General features: G+C 42.6%; 1 protein-coding gene across 3 annotated transcripts in view; it reads left to right on the top strand.

Moving 5' to 3' along the window:
- The window catches only part of RABGAP1 (RAB GTPase activating protein 1), a 62070-nt gene that overhangs the window by 33465 nt on the left and 16355 nt on the right, over positions 1-12250 (top strand). For all 3 annotated transcript variants that reach the window (XM_053962536.1, XM_053962537.1, XM_053962535.1), the window contains exon 14: positions 11495-11608. In XM_053962536.1, coding sequence (XP_053818511.1) covers positions 11495-11608 — 114 coding nt within the window. The remainder of the gene's footprint in view (positions 1-11494; positions 11609-12250) is intronic.

The following is a 12250-nucleotide window of genomic DNA, read 5'->3' as shown; positions in this document are numbered from 1 at the left end:
CCTAAACAATATCCTTGTCTTTTTACTATGCCATTTTGGAAGTGAAAGTGAACCAAGTATTCCTGTAGTGGTGGGTTGCAGTGTCACCCTGTCCCTGATGCAGGGCTGTCCCTCTGTCTGTCCTGCTCTGAGAGCAGGTTGTGCCCCTGACCATCTGCCCTCTGTGCCCCTCCTTGAGCTTCCCGTCACTGCCTTGGGCTGCTGAGTGGGGAATTCCCTGGGCTCCTCTGGTACAGCTGGTGTGCTCTTAGTCACAGTGGGAATGAAAAAAAGATAGGGAAAATAATGTGATATTTTTAGAATTGGGGTAATTCTCTTGGCCAAAGGGAAGGCTTTGTTTTTGTTAAATCGTTTCAAGTCTGTGTTGTTCTAGATCGAGATCATATTTTTAATGCTCTGCCCTGTCCCTCCTGCAAACACCCCCCCTCCTCTCTGCTGTGCTGTGAGCCCTGGCCTCTCCTCTCTATGCCTTGCCCTGGAGGGTACCAGCTTGTCTCTGCCCCATCACATGCCACGATTGCTACAGCCCGACCCTGCTGCCCATCCACATTTGCTCCAGTACAGTCTCGTGGGGCTGCCAGTGAGGAAATGGGGAAGGAGAGAGAGCCGCAGGATGAAGCATTCCTGGCATGGCATGTATTTGTCAGCACTCAGTGCTGGTACACTTTGAGTTCCTCTCCTGGATGTGTGTGTACCTGTTCAGGAGAGGATGGGGCAGAACCCCCTGCTACTGCTGCCTCCTTCTGTTGGAAGGCCCTGGGGCAAAGCATTTAAGCGGCATCTTGATCAGCTTCCAGCTAGAATGGATTTCATCCACAGTCAGTCCAAACCTCTCAAGATAAACATCCTCTTCAGTTCATCTGAAATTTTTAAGAGCACAGGTTGTCTAAACCCTGCTGCCTTCACACCACCATTTCTTGCTCTCTTTGTAGTACAGAGCAGAGAGGGGCTTGTGCTGGGTCCTGGCAGACACGCCCGGCGTGATTTGCTCGGCAGAGCCCTGGCAGCCGGAATTTTGGTTAGACACAGACAGCTGTGGGGGAGCACAGGGGTGGAGTGACTCACTTGGAAAAGAAGTGGGATAATCAGCTCCTGCACATCCTGGCTGATTGTCTCGGGCTCTCTGTGGGTGTGATGGCAAAGGTGGGCTTTGGGGAACAATTCAAGGGCTTTAGTCACTAATATCACAGTGTTGTGTGTGTGTGGTATTTCTGGAACAGCCTCTCAGGTAAACTCCCTGTAGCCTTTCTCTGACTCTTCACCTTATCTAACATTTCCAAATCTTTGAAATGATGCTGTGTATCACTGAAATAGCATTTGATTGAACTTAACAGAAGAGAAGAATCTGCTGGGGCCTAAAACCCTAGAAGTGGCAGTTTCAGGTTTAAGTGGAAGCTGCAAAGCAAAGATTGTTGCTTTTAGGGTTTTTTATGGCTAAATAGAGGGTTTAAATAGGAGCATTGTGTGCTAGTTTTTGAAAATTGTGAAAGTTTTTGAAACTGGTAAGGGGTGTAAATCATGGCATAGAGATTTAACTGGAGCTGAAGGAGTTGCTCCTTCAGGCCTGAGCCTGGAATTGCACTTGGAGCGTGGTGGCTGATCCAGATGCAGATGCATTCTTGCAGCTGTTGCTGCTTTGCAGCAGAGGTCCAGTTCTGTCATTCCTGACAGCCAGGCTGTTTTCAGTTGCCTTACTCATCTCCAAGTCTTCCTCAGCTCAGACATTTCCTGTAAGAGGTGAAAATCAGAATATGGAAGTCTCCAAGAGATAAGGCTAGAGAGGAGTTGCAGCCAGTTGATACATTCAAGTTTCATCCACTGTACAGACACTTTTAGTGTTGCCTCATTAGCTTGGTTTTAGTGTCAAATATTTCTCTTTCTGTCTGTGTTAATTTATTGATATTTTAAAGATTTAAATTACGTTTTTCCCCGCTTAATTTAATGTTGATGTAGTATGTGTTTAGATGTTTTAAATATTTATAGCATTTGAGTCTGTTGTCCTCAGTGAAATTGCAGGGGGTGAATTCTGTTCACTGTGCCAATGGTGGGAAAAATAATTTTGACAAACATGACTTTGTTTCTCAGCAGTGCATTGAACACCTTTTGTCATGCACCCAGCACAGGCACAGGGGTCCTTCCCATCACAGTCCAGGCTAGGGATGGTCAGGCAGCAAACTTCCCAGCTGGATCATTTTCATCCTCCACATATGAAATGAATCCACTTCTGGCTCTGTTTGTGTCTGGGTGCTTTGGAAATCAGTGGTGAGAGCATTGCACAGATAAATGCCACGCTGAGGAGAGGACAGAAATCAAATTGCATCTTCATAAAAATGGGGTTGTGATATGATTAAATGAACTAATTTTGAAGTTCCATCTCAGACTATAAATTTATTTTTTATTAGAGTTATCTGCCTCACTTTCAAATTAAGCTGTTGGAAGGTTCAATTTGCAAGATGCAATTCAGTGGCTTTTTTTAGTGCCCTGGGAAGGATTTCTATACTCACAGCTTCTCAGAAGATGGTAATTTGCTTCATGTAGAAGTCCTTTAAAAAAAAAATTACTGGAAGTTAGGTTGCGATTATGTTGTCATTTTCCAAATATATTGGGAAAATAGCTGTGAAATATTATTTTTTATTATCTCAATCAAGGGACAGTATTTTTAAACTCAACAGAAATCTTCTTTTGTGTCAAACAAAAGTTTTGCTATTATCTACTGTTAATTTTTTAATTAAATGTTACCAGTTTCTACAGTCTTTATTTGTTGTTGGGGGAGTTTGTTTTTAAGCTTTTTATCACTCAGAAATATGTTTCTACTACTTGGAATTCTGACATGGCTCGGTGTCAGAGTGCCAAGGGGCAGTTTTGGATATTTGTCACAAGTCTTTGACAGGAAGAAGGGGGTACAAAGTACCGAGGCACAGAGAATTGCAAGAGACAGAGAATTCCAATGGCATTGTTCCCTCTCTCTCATATAAACACTCCATGTGTGAAAACCCTAAATTTCAGTTTGTCTCTTTGAAAAACGACACTTCCAAGGCCTGGATGTGATACGAGCTGGAAACAGTGTGCAAATTCAATATGCAGATTTTTTGCTATCTATCGTGGTGTTCCCAAGTGCTGTGATGATCAAGGCAGTAACTCCATGAGGCAGGAAGTCTGAAATATTTCAGTCTGATCTTACTTCACATCAGGGTTTGAAGTTGACAGAACTTCTAAGTCAGGTTGGTGCTTTAAAAAATATTTCTTAGGAACCAGTATGTGAGCACAGGAATCTGCCTTCAGACTGTATAAACAACAGACCCTTCTAGAATTTTTCTGATTCATCTGTTTTAGATAATTTAATAAGATGAGGTGGAGGTTTTGAAAGGCTTTTATTCTGTTGTTGTTTTAGCACATGTTTGGCTGTGAATTTTTGAATCACCTGCTGAAACTTTTGCCTGATTTGGCCCTTATTTTATTGCTTGGTTTAGAAATGTTTCTTCTTCCCTTCCATGACTTTGCAGAATACAACACATCCTCCCCGCGGTGTCATTCAAGATAAAACTCAGATTTTAATCCAAGTTTATCCAAGTATTACCTTTAATATTGCCTGTAGGGTGAATGCTGTTGTGTGTATGGGGCTGTGGCCAGGCCAGAGCTGGGGAGGCTGCAGCTGGTTGGGTTTTACAGACTGTCCCATCAAAGCAAGCAGCCCCTCTTTTGGGGTGGTGGGAGAATGTCCCATTTTCCCTGCAGAGAAGTGTGTTCTCCTGCCTTCTGGGCCAATGTCTTACTTGAAGTTGGTGTTTCCATTACTGCCTGTGCTTTGCTGCTTCAAAAGATGTTTCTGCACATAAGCAAAGGCATTTAATACTAAAGTTATATTTTTGGAAGGGGATAGGTCTTCAAAATTAAAATTTAGTAAGTGTAGGACTAGGTGCAGTTGTGTTCAGAGAAAGAAACTGAAAGTCTGAAAGTTGTGGTGGATGGGAACAAAGAGAGGAAACCTGCTGGAGGTGGGTCAAAACAATGGAGTATTTAATGTGAGTCATTTTCTTTACAATACACACTTTTAAATATGGAGTTTAACCTTCTTGCTTTTGCTTTGCTGCTCCCTGAAGGCAGCTTCTCTGAGCCTGGGGACCCCCACACCCACCCAGAGGGATTCCCTGCAGACCTGGGGTGATGATCAGCCCCTCATTTCAGTTCAGGTCATGTCAGTCCATGTCACTGTTGTCTGTCTGAGCTGTTCCAGCCACAGGGAGTTAATCTGATGGGATATACTTTGTTTGGTCAGCTTTTCAGTTTTTTTCCCTGTGACATTGTTTTCTAGACAGGTGAAATGTTTGTTTCTAGAGGCAGCTTCCCTGAGCTGATCACAGGATGTGCAGGAGAGCCCAGGAGGCAGCAGGTCCCTGTGGGACAGACCTGTTGGTGGGTTGGTAACCAGTGGCTTTATTGGCTGAGAAGTTTTAAGAAGTGCTGAGTGGATGCACACTGCATTAGATGATGTTTAGAGCAGGGGTTTAGAGGGACACCTGTGTTTGGGAGGAAGTGACTGGGGAAGGCTCCACCTGCCTGAGCTGCAGCGCAGGGGGCTGGAACAGAGCAGGCAGTCCTGACTTTCTGTTCTGACTTCCATTTATGAACTTTTAAGATGAGGATAGCAATTTTGTAATTCAAAGCTTTGGCTTCTTTCTGATGGTCATTACTGGAGATCCTTCCATTAAAAGGTGAAATCAATTTGAGTGGCTCCTCATAAAGATGAACTCAAATCTTGCTGTGCATATGCGAGTCATTCTCAGTGTTACACAGACCACGTGAACCAAGCAATCAAATGCTTAATAAACCAAGTCATTACTTCTATGGCAAATTGAAAAAAGTTCTTCTGGGATTTCAACTGTAAATGAATCCTTGAAAATCAATAATTAGATTAGTAAAGGATGACGTTTTAATATGCTGGCAGGAATATAGAGGGATTTGTCAGGGGAAGCAAAACCAGACTTTGCACTAAAGTGGCTTAGGTATATTTATAGTGCTAGTGATTCTGTGTGTGTGTGTGTGTGGGATCTTTGGACTATTTTAATATAATGTAAGGCTTTGAGCTTTAGCGAGCTCAAGTTGCTCGTTTTATGAAGTTACATTAGTACCACACTGTGAAGTATTTTTAAATATTAGCATTACTGAGTATGGAAAGTATTTCATAAAAACAGTTTTTAAAACGTTTTCTGTAGATGCTGTCAAATGAATTGATGTTTAGTGTACAAAGAAATAAAACCTGAGGGCTGTAAGGTACCTGTATGTTTCTGATCACCTCGGTTTTTGAGGGGTTAGGTATTTCTTGAGGTTGAATTGTCATTAAAACCTACTAAAAATACTGGTGCAGTTAATCCTTTCAGAGATCAGAAAGCAGCATTACCTCCAGCCACGCTTTTGAACTGTCTGAAAGGATTTGCAATCGTTGTATTGTCTTGACAGACTCACGTCTTTAGAAATGCTGTACAGCACAGTCTTTTGCAAGTTCCTATGCTGATACATTTCTCTCCATATGTAACCTTTGAAATCTAGTTTCTATTGTAATTCTAGCATGTAAACACTAGATTCAATTTTGTATTCCTCTAATGAATGCAACAGGATGGAAACACGTTTGCAATTGCTAATGATGAGCTTTTTTACTGTTCTTAATACTCGTGGGTATGTCTTTTCTTCAGGGATTTCAGAATTGTATTCGTACCTTTTTTAATTGTTTTTTTCACATGCTGTTTACAATTAAACCACGAGCATGGGAGGCTGTGCGTGCATGTGCTTTTAGGTTGCTTTGCTGAATGAAATGCAGTGGAGTGATCTTACTTTAAAACCTCTCTGTTGCCCAGAGAGGTTGTGGCTGCCCCTGGATCCCTGGAAGTGCCCAGGGCCAGGCTGGACAGGGCTTGGAGCAACCTGGGAGAATGGAAGGTTTCCCTGCCCATGGCAGGGGTGGCACTGGGTGGGCTTTAAGGTCCATTCCAACCCAAACCATTCCATGGCTCTGTGATGCTCGTTTTTCCTTGTGTCCCACCTGTCTCCTTGCACCTTTCACAGTACCTGGTACAGCAGAAGCCACCAGTGGGGTTATTCTGGTGTGTCCTGTGGAGATCTGACATTGTCAGAGGTTGTTTTAAGGAGTTCTGTTTGGGAGACTGTCCAGCTCCTCACACAAGCAGTGTTCCAAGTGATAGTTTTTTCCTGAATGTCAGTGAAAAGGCCAAGAGTAGATGAAATCACAGGTGAGAATGTGTATGTGTGTGTTTGTAAGAACTTTGTGCACCTTTTAATGCTGGAAATTGTTTTGTATTAAAAGATGAGGAAGAGCTGTGAGTGTGGAACCCCTGCTAGGAAGAACTATGGGGAAACCTCCACCAAAGCAGATTAGAAAAGCAGACAGGTGAATGAGAGGCAGTGTGACCCTCGAGACTCTAATTCTGGTTTAGTTCTGACACAGTGGGGACTGTCTGGGTGGGTTCCTCGATGGTCCTTGGCTCTGCTGGGTCTGCTCTGGCTCAGACAAGGGAAGGGTGTTCTCATGCACAAGGCAGCTGAGGAGGATTTATGCTCCAGAATTACCTGGTTTGTGCCAAGTCAGAACTGTTGTTAAAGTACAGGGGAGAGGGGTTCTTCCACCCCATGGTTTTAATAGACATTTCTGTAGCTAATTTTTCAACTAAGACTAATAATAAGAAAAACTACAGTTGAGCCAAAAATGACAAATGTTACTGAGTTAAAATAATACTTGCATATTTTTAATTATTAAACGGAATTAGATAAATCGGAAGCATGTAAATCTTTGCATAATTATTTCCAAGAGGTAATTTTGCTAAGAGCTATTAAAACTCCAAGAAATGTATTATTCCCTTTTGAGATGGTGTGCACCCCAGCTGTGTCATACATCTCTTGGCTTGTTTCCTTTTTGCTGTAGGTGTACATACATATATATATTTGTGTGCTGTGCAGTCGTACAGTCACTGCCATGCTAAATTGATTGCTTTCAAATGAGTATATCTGTGTGTTTTACATGTGTGTGTATGTGTATCCCCAAACAAGCAGTTTAACAGGGCAGTGCTTGTAGGCTCACAGAGTTTAGGGCTTTGTACAATATGTAATTTTAAGAATGTCAATGTGGTTCTTAGCGGATTTTATAAACACTTTTCTGAATCTGTTATCAGCACTTCCCATCCTACAAGAAACTGCACATTTTTCAGTGATTGTTCCACTGGTTACATTTTTGTCTGCCATTTGTTCTGGATTGATGTAATCTTGATACTACTAAAATTTCAAGGGCTGTTGACGCATTTCACATAGCCTGGGATTGCCTGTTCTCCAAATATATGGATCATGCATCAACAGTACTAAGTAGCCTTACTGTTTTGCCTAAAAGCCTAGCTAATTTATTTAATATTCTCTCTTTAAAGAGAGGTCTCTGGAAGGGGTGGCATATTTTAGGATGCTCCTTCTCTTTAAAGGGAAACTCAGAATTGACTAGCAGTACTTGTTGATCAGTGATATTATTGTAGCCAAAGGATGCATGGGTGATTTAATAGGAAGTTTTTGCTTCAAGTTTCTTGATGAAATGTAGTGTTCTACAGAGCTGTGTGAAGAGTGTAGTTTTTTATTCTGAAATGCACTTGTACACTTTATTTGAAAGGTCTGAATGGATCATAAATACATTTAAGAAATAAATGATACGTCACATGTTTTCATGGCTTGTCTCGGATGCCTTTCCTGTTACTGTGCTGCTAAAGGTGTGTTCCTTGGCACTGGGTGGGGCTTTCCCCCTTATCTCCATTGCTCTAAATAGTCTTGGAGTGAGTGCAGGGGCAGGAGAAGCTTCCAGCCTGGCTGGTGTTTATGCTTTATCCATACATGCTGCAGGGCACTGTAGGCAAACTCCTCGCTTTAATTTTCCTGTGGGAAACTTGAGCCCTAAAAGGAAACGAACAGAGCGAAAGGGCTGCATATCACAAGGGATTCACTTTTATTTTTAGAATTGCACTATATTGCCATATTTGGCCTGAAACTATGCTGTATCAATGCACTATTGTATCCAATTGCAGTGTCTAACCAGTCCAAATTTGTCTAAATTATTCAGTTTTTTTCTACAAATACTCTTTATCTGTGAACGTTCTGGACAAGTGCTCACTCCAGGTAACACATTCTGCAAGCAGCATTCCTTGTGGGGAGTTATCAAGTACATGAGTCTGAAACTGTGGTTTGTGTCACTTCCTTGAGGTCTCAGTAGCAGGTGTAATTCCTCCTACCAAAACCTTCTCCGGTGGTTTGGGCAAAAACAAATGCAGGAAGTGCACTCTGTGTAGAAATGAATGTAAATATTGCTTAATAAAAGTAATTATGGGAATGCCATCAGCCTGCAAAATAGACCTGGTGGCACAGGATCCTGCTAACACTGAAAATAGCTGTCCAAAGACCATTTAATGTATTTGAATGGGCTTAAAATGTACAGATCTGCTCAAAATAACTTATCCCCGTCATGTAATATTACCCCTGCTGCTGCCCATGAAAGCTGCACAGAATTTTGGCTCTCTCTGTGTGTTGGATCTGCTGGAATCTGGCCCTGGCTTGGTGCACTCCAGGGTGGCTTGTCCATGCCTTGCAGCAACACACCACGTGCTGGTCCCACGCTGGCAAAGCAAGGAAAATTCCAGGGGTGGTCTGAGACTCCAGACCCTTCCCACAGTAATCTCTGACCGTGTGGCGGAATTCTTGCAGTCAGTGGGACCTTCCTAAGGAATAACTGGAATGTGGAAATGGATGTGGCAAGAGTGAGAGTCAGGCACAGTTTGGGTTGGTGGTGGGTGTGTCGGATAACTCACCAGTGAGCAAAATTCCACAGTTGGAATCATTCTGGGGCTTGGGGCAGGGGGAACTTGAAGTTTGGTCCCCTCCAATTTCTCCATTTTTGTGGTAGTTCTGAAGCCAGCCTGTGTCCAAGTCAGGGTTGTTTTATAATCCCAGGGGATTTTCTCCAGGAGCCTGGTGCTACAAGAGCTGATCTTTGGGTGATGAGCCATTTCCAGCAGGCAGCTTCCTCTGTTCTCTGGAGGTTTCTTATTTCTTCTTTTTCATCATAAATCTCGTCCTTTAGCAATTCTTTGCTGCAGCTTCTTCATCCTCTCGGGTTTATGTAGTGGATTAGGAGGAATAAACCTGAGCTGCTGAAAACTGCAAGTAGAGCAGTCCCAGGAAGAGGAAACTCCAGCTCTTTAATTGTGCCTTAAGCTACAGAAAAAGCTTCTCAAGTAACAGTCTCAGTCTGAATATGTTGATCAAAGCTGTAACTCCAGGACATGGTTTGCAGATCCCAGGATGCTCCCTGCAAGATCATGAAAATACATGGAAAATATCTTTTAAATGTGTCAGGTTTAAGAGGTGGGAACCAATATGCTTTTATATGCAGCCTGACAGAGTAAATGGGCTTTTCCCAGCTGGACTGCATCCTGGTTTCCATAATTACTCATGTAGTTTCTGTTTAAATCAACTGGAGAGGAAAGTTTCAGTATAACTCCCTTAATATTTTAAAGTCCATAAAAGAGGGGGAGGAAGGGCATATTCTGACTCTGAGCATCTACATTTTCCTGCTTTCCTTCAGTGCAGCAAACTGTTACGAGAATTTTAATCTTTCCTACACTTGCCTCAGTTCTCATGGCTGGTTTCCACTCTGTTTTCTTTATTACTTTCTTTTTCTTCCTGTCATTCTTAGCTTTCTATTTTTCAATCCCAGTTTGTGAAGGGTGTGGGTTCAGAAGGGTTTCCTTCAGTTCCCAGTCCCCTGAAAGCATGAGAAATTGCCCATTGAGCCAATTCTCACAGCAAGGTATAAAAATAGGAGTAAAGAAAAGGTTACACAATGCTTGGATTGCAGCAGTTTGTACTAATGGGGAGATTTCAAAGCCACGGTTTGAAAAACATTTTTTAAACCTTATCATTTCCGTTGATTTTTCTCTTCCCAAGCTGTGTTTCAGCTGCAGGAACTCACGTTGGATTGCTTGAGGAATTGTGCTGAGACACAGGAGTCGGGAGCTGAGCAAGTCACGCAAAGCCAGAGAGGCCACTAATTAGTTCTCTTTAGCCATAACGAGTGATTCGTTTGAGAATCCTCTCTTAAGAGTTTCCTCCCAGATGCTTTTGTCTCTGCTGTTAAATAAGTGGATTAAAAGGCAAGTGGATTTGAGATTACTTTGCCATTGCAGCAGAACACAGGTGACTCTCAGGAAAGGCACTTGTGCAGGAGCACAGATGCTGCTGGCAGTGGCCAGAACCTGTGCTCCTGGGAGTACTTCACTGGAATTCAGTCCTGCAAACTTGTAAGAAACTAAAAGTTATCACTGAGTCTCTATTCACATGCTCAAAGTTTGCAGAGTGGTTTCTGAGCTTTGTCTTTCCCTGTTTGCAAACAGCCAGCCATTAGCATAATTGTCTTTGACTTAAAACGTGTTTATTTATATGAAATTTATTGAGCATTGGATTTTGTTTGTTTCTAATTTCCTTATGAGACAGACCTCTTTACCATGTTAATTATTATCAAATTGGAATGCTGAACAGTACTTTTGATATAATTTCCAAAACAATCTGGTCTTGATTCTAATAGCAGCATAATGCTTTCTTTCCTAATGAAATGTCTGTGTTAAGCCCCAGAGAGGAGCATTAACCTTGGATTAAAATCAGAAGAGAAATGAAGCACACTGAAAATGAAGCACACTGTGGTAATTTTGTTGTTCTTTGAAAAATAATTTTGTGAAGAAAAAGTACTACAAGCTGTATTGAATGTTCCTTACACTGATTACGTTGTGCACTTTTTTTACCATCTTTTACTTCTAACCTTTTTCCATTTGCCTAGCAGAAATATAACTTTTTGGATAGATTAAACCCAGTTTTTTTTTACTGCTCAGCTTTCCAAATGTCCAAGGCATCTGAAGCTGATGGTGTCAGAGTGATGTAGAGAACAAAGTTCCATCTTCCTCATGCTGAAATCCCAGCTCATACAGGACCTGTCCCTGCATTCCCTCATGTGTGACACTCCCTAGGGCTCATACTCATCTGCTTTCTCTAATTGAGTTCTGAGGGGATGAGGAGTGGTTCCTCCAGCTGAACCTCAGGGAAAGCATTTTGGACAGCTGCTGCTTACAGCTGACTGCAGTTGTGAGATACCAGGAGTGTGCCTGGGCAGTGCTGGAATCTCTGAGGGATGGCAGCATCTGCACTGCCCTGGCCTGGAGCACAAATGGGGTGTGTGGGTGTGTGTGTGAGCTCCTTCTCCACTCTCCCCAGATGTGCTGAGGTACCCAAACCTATCCCTACTGTAGTCTGCAGCTGCCAGCTCTGCTGGGGTACACTGGGTCTTGTTAAATTTAGAACACTGCACAGAACCCACTGCTAATCTCCCAAGTCTCAATCCTAGCATATTGTAATTTATATTCTTTTGATGTGTTTTAATTTGCATGTTATTTCCTTTTTCTGATAGGAGTCTCCACAGGACAGTGCCATCACCCGAGACATCAATCGAACGTTCCCTGCTCATGATTACTTTAAAGATACTGGGGGAGATGGCCAGGACTCCCTGTACAAAATATGCAAGGTATTCTTTAAATTCTTCTGGGCTGGTTTTGCCAACTTGTATTCAACATCATCAGCAGTGTGACTGTTGGCTGAGAAGAAGGGGGATGTGTTAGCATTGTCTGTCATGGAGACAGCCAGGCTCAGGCTCGGGCTCTTCTCCATGGTAGCTGTTGGGCTGTGTCTGGTTATTCACATGGGAGACCTAAAGCCCTTCTGGATTTCTCTGCACTGAAGTGTTTGGTGCAAAGACTTCACATCATTCCTGACCTGTCAGCCTGGATCAAGCTGGACAAATGATGTAACTGGAGATGACCATGTACCTCCACAGAGGTTATAAAGCCATAGGCATGCACTGAAGCTGATTATTAAAGGAAGAAATAAGCAAAAAATGGACAGCTCAGTGTATTCAGGTAGCTCAGCTGGAATGGTTTCAGCTTCCAGCACTTTCTTTGAATTCCTAGGGTTTCTCCCTTTTCCTGACATCCTTGTGGGACCTGTTTAGATACAAAAGCACTCACATAAGTGGTTTAATAGGCTGCAGCAACGTTGGTGCATCACTGGAACCAGCCACTGCCTCTGTGTATCCCAGTTTGGCTGTCATACAGATTTTCCTTTTGTTAGAATGACAACGGCTGCACTCCATCCATGGGAATTGTATGGA

Source organism: Vidua chalybeata, chromosome 21 (assembly GCF_026979565.1).
Source record: "Vidua chalybeata isolate OUT-0048 chromosome 21, bVidCha1 merged haplotype, whole genome shotgun sequence".
Classification (NCBI taxonomy): Eukaryota; Metazoa; Chordata; class Aves; order Passeriformes; family Viduidae; genus Vidua; species Vidua chalybeata.
The sequence above is the reverse complement of the archived record's forward strand: the minus strand, read 5'-3'. Positions and strand labels throughout refer to the sequence as shown.